General features: G+C 47.5%; 1 protein-coding gene across 2 annotated transcripts in view; it reads left to right on the forward strand.

Annotated features, from left to right (window-relative positions):
* Positions 1-609: 609 nt before the first annotated feature.
* Positions 610-16,258, forward strand: part of SETD1B (SET domain containing 1B, histone lysine methyltransferase) — a 48,676-nt gene continuing 33,027 nt past the window's right edge. The window contains exons 1-6 of one of the 2 annotated variants that reach the window (XM_057421315.1): positions 610-1,777; positions 2,095-2,249; positions 2,675-2,773; positions 3,255-3,525; positions 6,701-6,813; positions 9,399-10,577. In XM_057421315.1, the coding sequence (XP_057277298.1) occupies positions 1,705-1,777; positions 2,095-2,249; positions 2,675-2,773; positions 3,255-3,525; positions 6,701-6,813; positions 9,399-10,577 (1,890 nt within the window). In that variant the 5' untranslated portion in view covers positions 610-1,704. Of the gene's footprint in view, positions 1,778-1,857; positions 1,931-2,094; positions 2,250-2,674; positions 2,774-3,254; positions 3,526-6,700; positions 6,814-9,398; positions 10,578-16,258 lie in introns of those variants that run through there. The other variant, XM_057421316.1, reaches the window with a different exon arrangement.

The following is a 16,258-nucleotide window of genomic DNA, read 5'->3' on the forward strand; positions in this document are numbered from 1 at the left end:
TAAACGACTTTTTAAGCAGCTCTTAGCTAGGTATTTCGCTTAAAATAGTTCAAAAAGCATAAATTGGTTTTAGATGAACAAACGGAGAACATCAGACATGCAAATGAAGGCTTAGCAAGAAGGACCACTTCGGTAACATTAACATGAAAACTACACTTAGCAAGGACAAGAATGGATTGGGTACTTACAACATAAGAGGAAACAAAGAAAAAAAGCTTATCATAGCAAAATTGCCTCTTTTTTTTTTGCCAGAACTCACTATTCCTATGCCTGAATTTAAAACATTACCTTATAAGCACCAAAGGAGTTAATAAAAATGGCCAGGAACCGAGTGTTTAACATAGGAAATACTCTCTACGATTTATTGCTCAGGCATTAGAGAGCTGTATAAAGCTTAAACCCCCTCCCCAGCCCAACAACAGAAAAAAACAAGAATGTATTTACTCTCATTTTGGCATTCGCAATTGCTAACTGCTGACATAGGGTGTGCCGTGACCTAGTTACACAAGACAAAGATGGATCCCGAACCATAAGGGAAAGAGAGGCAAAAAAAACCAAAATCCGCATTTGTTTTTCTAAAGGTTTTTTTGGTTTTTGATTATAGTGGTGTTTGTTTAAATCCTCCTTCTTCAGTGAGTCCTCTAGCATGGTGCCAGACATGACCACCACCCCGAGCGCTCCCCGCGAGTGGCCGGTGTGCATTCATTCACATGGCGGATCCCCCGTTTAGGAACAAAGGAAAAGCCCAGTTGGCCATTTCGCTCCACTGCAGAAAAATGGCTGCCGGGTCTCGCGGCCTCTCCTCAGCCGTCTGCTGAAGGATGGCGTTAACACCGCCGTCTAATAACTCAAGCCCCATGGAAGCTGCGAGCCCATTGGCTGCGGCCGCCCCGCTGCCTTTACAACAACCAATTACCCGGCTCCCGGCCCGGGCTGCTCGCCGCGGACCCCGCAGGACCGAGTGTGCAGCCGCGCACCGCGCACCGCCCGTGCTCCGCGCCCCGGTGAGCGGCGGGGGGACCCGCGCCGCCCGGCCTTTAATACCGAAAACAAAATGGAAGCTCCCCGCTGATTGGCTGCCGCCGGCCACGGACCTTTAATAAGCAAAACTGCTCCCCCTTCTTTACCCCTGTCCCCAGCCGTAGTGCCGCCGAACGGCAGCGCTCCCCCTCTCCGCCGACACCCCCCCCCCTTTTCCTTCTCCCCGCCGCAGCGGGGCGGCGCGCTCCGCCCGGCCCGGGCTCGGTGAAGTCTTCCCCCTAAGAAAAAAATAACTTGTCCCACCTATAGGTCCATCTTGTTTAGAAACAGTTTGCGCTAAGGTAAATGCAGCGGGCAGATTCCACTCGCCCCCCCGCACGCCGTTAACCCCGGGGCGGGGAGAGGAAAAAAATCAACCCATCCCGGCGGCGGCCCATGCGGCGGTGCGCGGCGGCGGCGGGGCGGCGGGGAACGGCCGCGGGCCGGGGGCTGCGCGGCGCGGCCGCCGTGAATGTGCAGGCGGCGGAGGGCGGTTAGGCGTTCGCGGCGCTCGCAGCGGTGGATTGTGGGAGGCCGCCGCCGCCAGCAGCGAGCACACACAATATGTGGTGGCTCGCGAAAACGGGAGGCAGGAGCCTGGCGGCCAGCCCGCGCCGGTAACCGGCCCCATGTGAGACGGGAGCTCGCCTTTCGCCGCCCGGAGACGATCGGCCGCCGAGCGCGATGTCTTTCCGAGAGATCAAGGCGGGGGAAAAAGCCAAGCACCCTGAAGATCATGGCAAAAAGCAGAGTTCAAGTGAGATTGGGTCTTTCCCCCCCCCTCCCCCCCCCTCCTCCTCCTCTCTCCTCCTCCCTCTCTGCCTCTTGTCTGGCTGGGGTGGAGGGGGGACCCGGCTGGCAATTCCCCCATTTTGGGGCTCTCTTCGCGGTGGATTTCCTCCCTGCCTGGGTGTGTAGAGCGGGCGGCTCTTTTAAAAAAAAACCGACGACGAAGAGGTCTTTGTTGAATATTTTTTTTTTAACTTTATGTTTTTCCGTATGTTTTTTCTCTCCTCTTCCCCCTTCTTCCAACCCCCCCCCCCCCCCCCCCCCCCCCCCCCCCCCCCGCGCCAGGTTGGATCAACGGAATGGAGAACAGCACGCAAGCCAGCACTTCTGTCGAGAAAAGAAATCACCATTGGAGAAGTTACAAGTTGATTATTGACCCAGCTCTGAAAAAAGGACAGCACAAACTCTACCGTTACGATGGGCAACATTTCAGCATGCCTGTGAGTGGGGGGGTCTTTGGTTTCCCCCATTGTGTTGTGCTCCCCCTCAGCATTCCTTTTCCTCTCTCTTACCGGTGTTTTGGGGGTCTGGGGGGCCCCTCCGGGTCGTGGTAACCCCCGCTGTAGCTCTTGTGTATGGGAGGGGGGTTTTGGGGGGACAGACGCAGCCACCGAAGTTACCGCCACCTGACACTGTGTATTCAACTGTCAGGAGCCCAAACCTGCGGCTTTATTGCCGTGTTTCCAATCTGTGTGCATTTCCCAGCAGTATTGCAATTTGACACGTGCGTTTATGTGTGTGAGTGTGCTTTCCCCTTCCCCCGAGACAGCCCAGGCTTCCTTGGGGTTTATTTTCTTCCTTGTATTTGTATCTTCAGTTTCAAGCCCTGCTATTGCTGGTTTTGTGCTTTCTCTCCTCCTCCTAGAACTCGGGAATCGCTCCTGTGGATTGTGTCAGGGATCCCAGAATAGGGCGAATATGGACCAAAACTAAAGAGCTGGAGCTGTCTGTCCCCAAATTCAAGGTACAGCCCTGACTTTTGGGTTTAGCTCTGTATTCTTGTTTTATCTGGGAGTGAAGCCTCAGTTCCAAATAGTTTAATGGACCATTTAAATGACAGTCATGCTCTTAGTAGCATTATTATTTGGCAAACTGTTAAACAATAATCCTTTCCTATAAAGATAAGGAGGGATCAATGCAGCTGTCTGACGAGATTGCTTCAAGGTGTTGGAGCTGTGTCTTGGGGGGCTCCTCGGGCAGGGGGCAGTGGAGGAGGGCTCTCTGCTGACAGCACTGCTCAAAACGCACATTTGTAGCCCCAAAAGGCATCGGTTTCAATGAATGGCTGCAGCAGCAGAGGCTCTGCACAGCTCCGGGTTCATCTCAGACCCTTGGAGGCAGTTTTCTTTCCCTAAAGTTTGCAGGATACTTTAACCCTCTCCTTCCCATTAACTTCCCCCATGCCCATTGACGATATCACCCCTCCACCTTGTGCCTGTTTCCAGATTGATGAGTTTTACGTGGGGCCAGTGCCCCCCAAGCAGGTCACCTTTGCCAAGCTGAACGACAACATCCGTGAAAACTTCCTGACTGACATGTGCAAGAAATACGGTGAAGTGGAGGAGGTGGAGATTCTCTACAACCCCAAAAACAAGAAGCACTTGGGCATTGCCAAAGTGATCTTTGCCACTGTCAAGGGAGCCCGGGAGGCTGTCCAGCACCTTCACAACACCTCTGTCATGGGCAACATCATCCACGTGGAGCTGGATACAAAAGGTAAGGGGCCACATTTCGGCCTCATGTGTTTGTGGTTTGGGGTGATGCTGCCCGTCCCCCTCCTAAAACGAGAGGTGATGAGGGTCTTGTGGTTTCCAGTCTGAAGGGAGTGCTGCTGTCCCCCTGAGCGGGTCTGGTTCCTGGGGCCTTTGCAAGTCACGTGGAGCCAAATGTGTTGTCTGTTGCTAGGAGACAGCCCTGTAATTTGCAAAATGCTGCCATCCTGCCCATCCCCTGCCCGTCCCCTGCCTGTCCCCTGCCTGTCCCTTGCCTGTCCCTTGCCCTCGGAGGTCTGTCGTGTGCCCTAGCTCCATGTCCCAGCCTTACCCTGCTCAGCCACCTCCCAGGGCTACCGGACCCCGTGGCACCTGCTTTTTGCAAACTTGGGAGTTTTGGCCAGACCTTGGAGGTTCCTTGGACCTAAACGTCTGGATTCTCTTGGCAGCAGCGGGGCCGGGTGCTGTCCTCTGCGTGCCTGGCATTTCATTGATACTTAGCAGCAAACTGGAGGCTGGCAGCAAAAGAGTGCACACGCAGCACTTGTCAGTGTGTGCGAGTGTGTAAGTGTGAGACTGTCTCTTAAAGCGACAGGAGCTTCCAGTCCCGGAGGTAACCAGCCCTCAGCCCCAGGGAGCCCAATAAAGTTTCTGGAAGCACTGTATTTCACTGCTTTGTCTTTTTCTCTTTCCTCCAAGCTTGTCAGTGAAAAGCTTAGCTAAAATGTGCCTAAATTTTAGTAAATTTCTGTATATGAAGAGGTGTAAGTCAGTTACTGCTTATACTTCTTCATTCCAAACATGGCATTTCTAGTTCAGAACTGACTAGCTGCACTCTTCCTTGCAAAGAGGACATTGTTAACACCATTATCTTAAAAATGCTGGTATTTTTGTTCTGATATTAAAAGGTTTCAGTGATTTAGTGCACAACCTCCACAGCACTTGGCATGCCACATGTAGTAAGAGGGTATAGTAGGATGTTTATTGACATGACTGATCACCGTTAGAGGAAAAACCACGGTAGCAGTGTAATATTTTCTATTGTGAGTTAAGTTTGACCCTTGCATATGTGTACTTTGAAATTCTAGTATCATTAGTTTTTACAGACTGGCTCCTTCCCCTGCTTACTTTGGAGGTAAAAATTAGCCTTAAGAACAAATTAACCATTTGTAGATTTAATAACATAAGCTAAAGAAGGCTCATAAGTGGTGCACATCTTAATGAGAGGCATTTTAAACAAGCTGATTGTACAACATTCCTACTTCTCCCTTGATAAACCACTTTGCAAGCCTTGAGAAGGCAGCTGTTAAGGAAAGTTAGCTGCACGTCAGGCAAATGAGGGGCTTTTATGCTTCTGTTTCTTGGGAGAAAACATGGAAGTCTTAGTTTTGAATTGCATTTTTGCTTGCCAGCTCTATGCTTCTAATGTATTTTTTTCCACTTGCATCTCTTTCATTCTAAAAGAGTAAGACTGTCAGTGTGCTATAATCTGTCAGAATCAAGTAAAAATGTTATTCCTGAAATAGCATTAGCAGGTTAGGACGTTCTTAAAGTAGATAATGTAGAGTTTTCAATATGTCTTTCTAGGATTTAGCTTTTCAGGAGAATGAAAGGTTGGTTAAAAACTTGATTTTCGTAGTCTAGCAAATAGATATTTGGTGTCAATGTGGCGTTTTTATCTGTCTGGCCAGAACACAAAGCTGGGAATTTGGAAGTAGTAAGTCCAGCCTCTTCATATGAGGCAGGCTAGTTTAAAGCAACTTCTCTGCCTCAGTTTATTCATCTGTAAAATGGACACACTTAATAATTCTCCTTAGAGAAACAGTTAGGAATCATTTCACATTCATAAACCTCCTTAAAAATGAAATTGTAACTTCTGTTGCATTATGTTGGAAATCCAGGAAGAAACATTCTATCTTTCTAACAATTACTTTGTGTTTATTTGGAAGCAGGTTTTAGAGGAAGCCTGACACATCCATATCCCTGCCATTGTAGTCGTATGTTGGGGGTGTGTATGTTAATATTTAAGCACAGTATTTCAAGCATCTCTTCAAGATCTTGCAGTGAAGAGATTCGTTTTGTCATGACTAAAGTTTGCAGTTGAACTAAAACAGTTTACATAGTTGAGCCTGTGGCTCAAGGCTTTGTGAAATGAGATTTGATACCCAGATAACCTCATCTGCAGCATTTATTCCAGAGAAATGATAAATGAGCCTCTTCCAGTCTGCAGAATCGTGCTAAAGGGTGCTGTGCTTTGAAATTGTACAGAGTGATTCACAGGCAGTTTGAGGTTTGATCCTGCAGGAATTCCTCATGAAAGTAGTCCTGTTTAAGGGCAGATCTTGCCTGAATTAATTTTCTGGGCTCGGGTGCTGGATTTGTCCATTTTTCTATGTATTCTTTAAGAGCAAAATTCCAACAGTTCCAGGGCCTGATTCTGTTGCCTTTGAAGCTGATGACAGATTTCTTGCAGAACTGCAAAATCAGTAGGATTGGGGTTTTGTGGGAATAAAAAAAAATCCAATATTAAGAAACTGGGTCTTCATAGAATTTCGGAATGAAAAGGCTAATGCTCAGTAACAGTATGTGGGACAGTTTGCTTCTCTGGCTCTTACTCTTTGAATTATGCTGCCAAGCACACCTTAAACTAGGGGGAAAAGAAGAAAGGATTAGTTGGTGTCTTTCTGGGAAAGCAGCATTAACGGTTTTGTTTTTGGCATTCCCAAGCATTGTGTTTGCATTAGTAACAGCTAGTTTCTACTAGCAAGGTGTGTTGGGAGAGCTTTCTGAAGTGGCTCTGGGTGTTGGCAGAGGCTTGTCCCTTGAGTGAGAGTTTCACTTCTCAAATCTGCAAGCTATTTGCTTGGCACTTTGGAGAAGAGGGAAGCTGCCGCTCTCCAGAAAGCATGGTAAAGAGCAGAGCTGCCAAGCGGGCTGAGAAGAGGAAAATGGATTTAGAAACCTCCTTGCCTTGGCTGGGAAAGGGAGTGTCTGACTTCACTTGCCCAGCAGGTCGTTTAAAACTGATCCCTGCGAGCCTCAGAGGTGATACCTGCTCCTCTGTTGCATGGATGCAGTGGGCTGGGAGTGGTAGCAGGGTCTTAGGGGTGTCAAGAATCTTTTTTGCTTGGGCTGTGTTATTTCTGATTATAATCAACTCTTCATTGTGGTCTGCGCAGGTGAAACCCGCATGAGGTTCTATGAACTGCTTGTTAATGGTCTTTACACTCCTCAGACCCTCCCTGTGGGCACTGAACAGGACGTGTCGCCAACTGTGAATGAGACTCTCCAGGTATGTCTGCTAGTTTGGTTTTAGGAATAACTTTCTAGAAAATTCCAACCATGCATTGTTAATGTGGGCATTTTGACACTTTTAATTTAGCTTCTCTTTGTTTTTTTTTTTTGTCTTGCTATAGTTTCAGTGGATGTTACTAATTAACTTTAAATATAACTTGCTTCTAATTGCCATAGCAAATGTAACTCTGTGAATGCAGTTCATGTGGCTAATCTGTATGCTGGTGTCTGCATAGCATGGTAAGTGCTTTTTGTCTTTGAGTGAAAAATGCTTATAGAGCTGACAGTATGTGCCCTATTAACATTAGAAATTCCTGCAGTTATGACTGGATCGGGTCTGTCCCTGAGATGAGGTTATTCCCTTGAAGTCAGGGGGAATGATTTACAGTGGTACATTTGGCCAAGTATCTGCAGTGTGTAATCCTTAGCGCGTACATTCTTCAGCCTTGCTTAAAGGCTGAGTGATAGAATGTGTCTACTCTTGAATAGTGGCATCAATTTTCCAGAATCTTAATTAGTCACTGGAATCAGTTGCTAATAAAAGCAGTGGATGGAGTTCCTGAGGGCTTCCAGGGTATGATTGGTATCTAGGGTATGATTCTCTAAATGGCATTTACAGTTACCTGCTCCCTTGCAAAATCCATTGGGATGAGAGGGCAAAGGGGAAGTGAAGCCTGTTTGTGTGAAGTCGTTAAGCGTTCTTGGCTTGTCTGAGTGTACCTTGGCTCCTGATTGTGGCTTAGGAATTCACTTTAAGGCATCAAATTTGAAAGAGATTTGGCAGAGATTTCTCTTTTATTCCCTCTTCTTTCTAATTCTCTGCATTCTTAGGAGTTTTTAAAATGCCAGAATTTCATTAATTCCCTGATCAGATGTTTTCAGGATAGGGGAGATCTGCACATTGAATGTGAAAATCCCATTGATCTGAAAAACAATAAAATTCTCCCACCAACTACTCCACCAGCAAAAAGGCAAAACACCAGTATCATTTTAAGAGAATCATAAAAAGGCTGATCCTTCCTTACCTCCTAGCAAAGTATTTTTAAAGACAGGAGTGAGGCAAGTAATGATTTTCCTGAGAGCCCTGCTATGAGCAGGGCCTGGCTTTTCATTTCTGCTGGTTGCACATCTCAAATGAAAATACACAGGTTTGTTCTTACTCCTTTTTCAGGGTTAACAGCAAAAATTGATGGTATCCCCCATAGCAGTCCCTGCTGTAATTGTCTTTAAGATTGTTTCCCTAGATCTTGTGTTCATGTATTATATCATTATCCTGAATTGATTTTTTTTTCCAATTACCATCAAAATTTATTGCTTTGTGGGGAACTTTAACTGTTTGCAGCATGTTCTTGTCACTAGAATCTGCCAATGAACTTGTTTGCTATTGTAGTTTAGTAAAATACTCCTGACATTTGCTTTCTCCCTCATGCAGAGCAACAAAGACCTGACAGTTCTATGAGCCACAATCCCTGCCTGCAGACTATATCCAGACCCCACTGAAAAACAATCCACATCATACCTACACCAAAGGTGCAGAGATGTGGATTTTGGCAGGAAGCATGTGGCTGGTTCTTGACCCTTTCTGTGGGTTTTAGAACAGTTGAGGAAGAAACTAAACTTCCCTGACGTCCATGTGGTCATGGTCTCGAGGGGGTCACACCAATAGCAAGTCCACACTATTGAGTGGGTGAGATGTGGTGTGTGAAGCAGGCAGGGGAGAGAGCTCAGCTTTGGAGGTGCTGGTGTATTACAAACAGATAGTTTTAAGGCTGTCTCCACCCACCTGTGCTCTGGGAGAGCAGCCAGTCTGTAGTCTCTCCAGTTCACTGTCCTTTTGGGGATTTGGAGCTCAGTCCTGCCTTTTGCTACCAGGTAGATTCTCACTGAGGTCTTGTTTTGCATTGTAGACCATTGATTGTGGTGTTAATCATTAGAGTGGCACTGTTATGCCTCAGCAGAGCCTTGAGTTGGAGCAGGCCTCCTCTTAGAAACCCCCTGAATGTGCCTACAAAGTGAGTTGCAGAGCAGTTACTTGTTGCTCTGTAGCCTTGTAGGGTTTCAGTTTCAGATGCCGTGATCAGTAGGGCTCTACTTCAGCATTTGTCTTTGGGATGGGATTTAAAAAGGTATTTCTGGCTGTAGAGAACTTTTCTGTGCCTTTTATACCTGTAACCTTCTCCCTTCTTCCTAGAGATGAACGTTCGGTAGAGAGGTCTGTGGCTCAGCTCCCTCAGCTGGACCAGCACAAAGCCCTGCAGCATAGATTTGGTTGCAGTTTGCTGATTTGTAGGTTTTGATTTGTTCACATTAAAAAAGATAAATTGATAATTTCATTGCTCGGAATTTTCTGGATTATCTTTCCTATTTGCAATTTAGACAAGCCTTACAGAGCTGAAAATGAAACATTTAGCTGAAAGCGTTGTGCAAGTCTCCTGTTCACCTGATGCTCTTGGGTGTAGCTCATAAGGAATACTGTTGTATCTGCTTTCTTCTTCCTCCTCTTACAGACAAGTTCCTCTTTGCTTGCCTTTCAAATCCAAGGGAGCTGTCAATAATGGATAATTCTCTCTTCTGCTTTTGTAGTTGACGGATTCCCTGAAGCGCCTGAAAGACAGCAACCTGTCCTCTGCGGGATCCTCTGTCACCCCCAACAGCAGCACCCCGTTTTCCCATGACACAGCCTATTCCAGCTGTCGGCAAGACACCCCAAACTCCTACAGCCAGTTTACCCCTCAGTCCCAAGGAACACCTCACACCCCACGGTTAGGGACGCCGTTTTCCCAGGACTCCACCTATTCTAGTCGTCAGACAACGCCCGTGTACCACTTTGGGCAGGACAGTGGGTACAAACCCAGGAGACATGAAACTAAATTTACGGATGCCTACAACCGTCGACCGGGCCATCACTATGTCCATAACTCAGTGGGTGTTTTCCGAGGGACGGAGCATCAGTTTAGTACTTACAAGTCCCATCAGCCAGAGCCAGTTCAGTTCTCTCACACTCCTCCCCTGAGCCACTCTAGTTCTTCGAGCTACAAATCTGCCTTCTCTCCCTACCAAGCACCAGCTGTATTTCCCCAAGCCGATGAGCAGCCATTTCCCCAAACTTCCAGGGAAGCAGAGTATCGAAGACCTGCACCACCTCCCACTGAGATGGTTGTGGAAAGCAGCGCTGCCCCTAACATCGATTTTGTCCCAGTGAAGGAGAAACAGGAGGAGCCTCCTCCACCCTTGCCCGAATCGAACTCTGCTCCTGAACCGAGCACAGCATCCTTCTCTCAGACCCCAGAGAGAAGCGAGACCCCTGGCACCCCCACCATGGAGTCTGAAATGCAGCATAACAGTTTAGACTCAAGGATTGAGATGCTCTTAAAAGAGCAGAGAACAAAGTTACCCTTTCTGAATGAGCATGACTCAGATAACGAGATCCGAATGGAAGGTAGCCCCATTTCCTCCTCTTCTTCCCAGCTCTCTCCCATCCCAATGTACGGTTCAAACTCCCAGCCTGGTTACAGAGGTCAGACACCTTCCTCGCGCCCTTCCAGCACAGGCCTGGAGGACATCAGCCCCACGCCGTTACCTGACTCTGACGACGACGAGCCTATCCCTGGGACGGCTTCGTTGAGTCAGAATTCCCGGGGGACATCGGAGGCCAGCATGACTCCCATTGACCAGCTGAGCAGGACCTCCAAACTTGAGACTTCAGAGGCTAAAGAAATGGTGCCTGGTGATCAGACTCCAACGTCAGAAAAAATGGATGAGGTAAGTGAGCTGGAGCTGAGTTCTGAAGCTCCATCTGTATCCCTAGAGCTGGACAGGGCTGGGAATTGCACTCTGGGTGTTGTTAGAGCATAAGGTTTCTGGAGCCTTTTTCTTAAGGCAGCTGAAAATGAGGGACTCAAAGTGATGGTCTTAATCAACTTGCCAGTCTCCAGCGTCCCTTGTTCCTGATAGCAGCCTGCTGCAATTTATAGCTCTGGGAGAGTTCAAGGACTGCCCAAGCCACAGAACTTTGGCCAGTGCTTGTGCTGTGTGAATGTCCTGAGTGTCGACAGTCACTTAAGCCACTAGAGGAGTTAATGGAGCACTTTCTGCCATTGCTTTGGTCCCTGAGCACGGGTGTGTAAGTGTGCACCCACTTGCTAAGCAGAGCTTTCATGTTACAGCGAAGTATTGAATGTGTACTTCGTTTGATAGCTCTCCAGCTATTTATGCCGTCTGGTTTGAATGGGAGACAGTTGCTGCGTTTTAATACTCACTTCGCTCAGTTGAAAGGGGGAGGTAGTTGGCTTGTGGGGGATGTGCTCCACGAAGTCTTCCAATAATAGAGCAGAACTTGCTGCCTCTGCTGGGGCATTTGTGGCTGAAGGGACAGCTAGAGCTTAGCAGTGTGGAAAGCTGCCAGCAGACAGAGAAATTACCTTGCACAGTGTGTCTGTTTGGGAGGTTTGCAACAAATGTATCGCTGCAGTAGACGTGTCAGTGCTATTCTGCTGTGTCAAAGAACAGTCAAAATGCAGATCTTTGCAAATGCTAGACTGTTTCTTCTCAGTGTTTATAATAGTCATGCAGGGAAACAGAGCTGCTGTGCCTGGTGTGCAAGAACTCTGCAGTAAGGGGACCTCAAGCATCCGAGCGGGCTGGTCTTACGTAAATGACCCGAGTGGGGCAGATCAATTGAATTTACTCATGCAAGTTTGCTGGGGTTAAGCTGGCAGAATGGGTTTCCCTCCAGAGGTCTGCAGTGGTGAGGTTTTCACTGGAGAAGTGGCTGCATTTCAGGAGAGGAGGAGCTGCTCCTGTAGCTATGGGCTTTGCAGAGTGCTTAACTGAGGGAAAGCGCTGCAGCAGAAACAAGAGTGCAGGGCTCGGAGCTAAAGACAACAAAAACCCAGTAACTCTAGTGCTTATTTTGTTGTTTCTACATGCCTTTCCAAGCCTGCTTGTCCTTGCAGTTGCCAGTTTAGCCTTTGAAACAATTCAGCTGCTTGAGGTCTCATTCATCATCTAGGCTGGCCCAGGATCTCCTCCTGGGAGGCAAGTCCCTGTCTGGTGGGACCTGATGATGTGTTAATTAGGAATGGAGTTTCGATTCCTTGAGCTTGGGCTGGCAGGCTTCAGAGGAATACTCTTAGTTTGCCTAAAACCAGTGAGGAAGGCATCTCCCATCTCCTTGCCACTCTGGGTTTGTCTCTACTGTTCTTTACTCTCATGCAAGCCAATACTAAGCATGTTTAGGATGGTGTGTGGGGTCAGGCACTTTCCATCAGCACTGGGGGACTGACTGGGCTGTTACATTTGTAGATTGCGATGTGGGGCAGCAGCGAGATCACATTGAAGCCCATGTCCAGTCTTTGTCTCCCCTTGATGAGATGTTGGGTGTCAGAAGCTCACATTGATGGTTCTGTGATACAAAATGATGCAAATGCCTCGATCCTCTGCAGAAGTCAGCAAGGTGGTAGCAGGGTCTCCAGGCAGGTCACTGCTGTCTTAATTGTCTCCGCCCCACAAAAAAGTTTGATGTTTGTTGTTGGAGCTGTTTATTCAACCTTCTCTTGGTTACAAGTCACACTGAACTATTCTGGCATGTTTGAAAAGTTGCCTGTGCCTTTCATTGCTCCTTCTGATGCACAAAAAAAACCATCTCCATGTGTTTTACTTCCTTCCTCCACCCTTCTCCCCCCCTCTCCCTGTTTTTTGCTTCAGAAAAAAGCTCTCCTGGCTTCCTTCTCTTTTGCTGGAGGAGCAGAACTGAACAGTGACTTAACATAGGCTGAAATTTGAGATGCAGCTTTCCAACTGAGTTAGAGAGGGGCATTGAGTCTGTCTAAGGGCTGGAAAGCTGAACCTTCGGCTTCAGCCTATTGTAGTACCACTATTCAACTTTCAGTCCTTCAGAGAATCCTCCAGCAAAACAGAGGGAAGGCAGACCCGAATATTTCTCGTGACTATGTGGTGTGGGGAGTGGAGCAGAGATGATATATTAGTGCAGGGAGGGCTCATGCAGTATCATAAGGAAGCAATAAAGGGCAGAGAGATCGAACTTATTTACTTCATGTTTGGCTGTTCAAGGCTTGGAGCAGCCCCAGGCCAGCTCTCCTTGGGCGGGTGCTCCAGCTGGGAAAACCTCGGGATTCAGAAGGATGCCAGCAAAGTTGTAGGGAGGTTTTTCCGTGAGACAGTAGGTGCTTTTCAAGGACTTGCTTCAGTTTCCCATCAAAACAAGCACAATTTTTGTCAATGATTGTTAATACGGTAACGTTTGTACTATAGGTGAAGTGCTGTCAAACCATCAATCACCCCACCTTTGCCATAGGTAAAGGAGGTACAGCCAAGCCCCAGCAATTGCTCTGATTTATCATGCAAGACCCTGAGTTTGATTTCAAGATCCGGTCTGATACTCCTAGCCCAGAGTTTGGCAGGGATTTTGGGTGTGGGAGAGGAAGGGCTGTGCATCTGCCTGCAACACCTAACACCCATAATCGGAGCAGTGATTATGGTCTGCAGAGAAAGTCCTGCTAAGCTTAGCTGAAGGATGAGCACCGAGAGGAGGAACAGATCGGGATGTGGGCAGTAGGATGTAAAAGGAGAAAAGGGATCCCTGACAAACAGCACAACCTGCCAGCAGGAGAGAAGGGCAGAGAAGGCTTTTTCAAGAAGCCAAAAGATGGCAAGGAAAGAAAGAAGCTGCATTATTATTGTTGAGGGTAACAGTGTGCAAACTTACCTTCCTGTGTTCCGCAGAGGTAACAAGGAAAGAACTCTCTTTTTGACAGGGTATTTGCTGTTTCAGCAGTGCAAAAGTTAAGTAAGTACAGTTTGACTTTCTGGCATCCCATTTGAGCCAGGTCTTGTTTTTGCTTGGTTTGTTACAGGAAGAGGCCCTGCCTGTGTGTGCTGGGAAGTGTGAAAGGATTGTAACAAGTCACGTTGTTGTATGTTGATGATGCCTTTCATGTTTCAGCTTATGGATTTATTAGTTTGTGTGCATAGCGAATGGTTTGGGGAGCAAATGAAGTCTCACAGTGCCCAGCAGCCCTAGAGTCTCCAAAAGCCGCTGCTGTCACCAGCACAGTATCACCTCAGTGTCTCACTTGGCTGTTGTGAATGTTTTTAACGCCGTGCTGGATGCTGAGGTGCCTCTTACAGGACAGCATCAGCATCCCTGTGACAAGCTGTGTGCGTGCAGCAGTTACCCATGGGGGAATTTCTGAGCTGTGCTTACACATAGATGAGGTGGGTCAGGCTCAGCCCCACAGTGGGCTCTGCCGAAGTCCCTGAGGTTACATCTGGGCTGAATTTGCACTTTGCATTGAAGTGTGTTTGGGTTCTTGTGTGGTCGTGGCCAGAACTGGAAGAAATTTATGTGCAAGTGTGCTTACATTGTCCCTCTGGAGCCTTAGCAGGATGTGATGACATTCACTTCAAGACACTGCATCGTGTCTTCTGCCACTCCACACTGCTGCATCCCTATCCAGACTGGGCTGTATTTCAGTAGCTGGTAAATGATTCCCCTTTCCTCCAGAGCCAAGTTCAACCTTTAGCTGTCAGGAGAGAAAGCAGTGCCCTGATGCTGTCCAGGCAGTGAGAGGAGCTCCAGGGGAATGTGTCTGCCAGCAGTACCTGCAGTGGTCACCCCAGGAGTGGTTGATGCCCCTTGGAGCTGTGCTGTGCAAGAGCAAATCAGTCTCTGTCTACAGAAGGATGCTTTCCTCCTGTACCCTAGCTTGTGTGGGGTTGGAGGCAGTCCTACGTTCTTGGTTGATAGTGGATTAGGTGGAGCCTCCTAAAGATGAACCCAAACGCACTCTCCTAAGGGATGTTTCTAGGCTGGAGAGTGCAGAAGTGATTTACTCAAGGTAAATGCATGCTGAGATTGAGAAGGTAGAGTCTTAAGAGCCAGGAAATGTGATACCTTCGTTTCTACAGTAACTGTGCATGAGCCTTTATGCCCATAAGTAGCTGTTATGTATGTATAGTATACATGGGTACACCTGGGATCCAATTTACAGCTAGAGTGGGATTCATCATGTCTGGAGGGAGAGGGGGGAGTAGATGTGGGGAATGGCTGCTCTGTGTTTTTTTTTTAATGAAAGAGGGGAGAAAACCCTGAGAGTTGTGATTTATGCCCAGTCTCATAAACACTTTTTCACATTTTCCTGCCTCCTGAGCTCCTGTGAATGCCATCATGCCTGACAGAACCTGTTCCTAATGGAAACTCAAAAAATAGGTGTATGTTATGACCATGACTTTCCAGAAATGCAGCCAGCCAATGCCCAGGCAGCAAAGATTGGGATGACTGCTGTGGTTTGACATGTGAGTTCCACCAGCCACGCTAAACCTGTGAAATGAAAATGAGAGCAAGCTGCTTAAACTGTGGCTTCAGTTCTGCTCTCCCTGACCCCTGCACAGCAGCAGTGAGAAGCCACAGGGACTTGAGGGGATCTTGCAGAGTTTAAGTATTGAAGTTGAGAAAAAGGCAGCACACAAATCCCTCAAAGGGGATTTTAATATGACATGACACTGGACCCTTCTAAGAGCTCATAGGTGGGTTCAGCCTCTGTGACCAGAGGAGGGAGCATGCTGAGGCAGGGCCACATTCTCCCAGAGGTGCTCAGGGCTGAGAGTCAGTTCCAGTATAGCCTGGCCAAGATATGGATGTGGTGGTTCCTGAAGCAGTGGAAATACACAGTATTTTACCTTTATTTCAGAGCTAGCACTAGAAGACCACAGGCAGGGACTGCTTTCTTGAACATCTGATCCATTTTCCACATGACAGCCTGCTGCCTCTACACAAATTTATATGAAGCAGAGAAGTCTCTGTTTCCTAAGTTGTGTTTTCACTTTTGACTTGCTGTATTTGGCTATAGTTTGATTCTTAGAGTGCTTGCAGAGCTGGTGGTCAGCAGAGCAGAGGGCTTGGCCAGCCAAATGTGTTCAGTAGAGGAAGTCATGAGAGGTAACAAGCCCAGAATCAGTTTTTAAAGTCACTTTTTCAGAGCAGAATCACATAGGATTCACCTTATGTTCGTGGTGATGCCCTGTATGTGTTTACTCATGGGAATGGGGGGGAAAGTAAATGGAGAAATATTTGACTGTTTATGGTTTGGGTTTTTTAGATACCCAACAGCTTCTGTAGAATAAGAGAACATGTCTGTAGTTGATAACAGAGTTAGAAATGGTGAAATGCTCTGGAGTGTAACTGAAAAAATAGAAAGCAGGCTGTGGTTGGGAGGCTGAGTGGTTCTTTCACTCTTTCATAGCAGGCCAAGACTTTGAGGCTTTCACATTTTGCATACCTAATACAAATGACATTGCCATTCCATTTTATAAATCACTGTTGCTGGTTATGTCCTTGCCACTGGCTCAGTTCATTCTCTGTTTTGCCACCAGTGACTTTCTGTACATTTTCTGTTCTGGTGGAGGGGGTATGTATCATTGCA

The sequence above is a fragment of the Pezoporus wallicus genome, unplaced genomic scaffold (assembly GCF_028554395.1).
Source record: "Pezoporus wallicus isolate ANWC-B61680 ecotype Strahan unplaced genomic scaffold, APGP_CSIRO_Pwel_v1 contig_9584, whole genome shotgun sequence".
Classification (NCBI taxonomy): Eukaryota; Metazoa; Chordata; class Aves; order Psittaciformes; family Psittacidae; genus Pezoporus; species Pezoporus wallicus.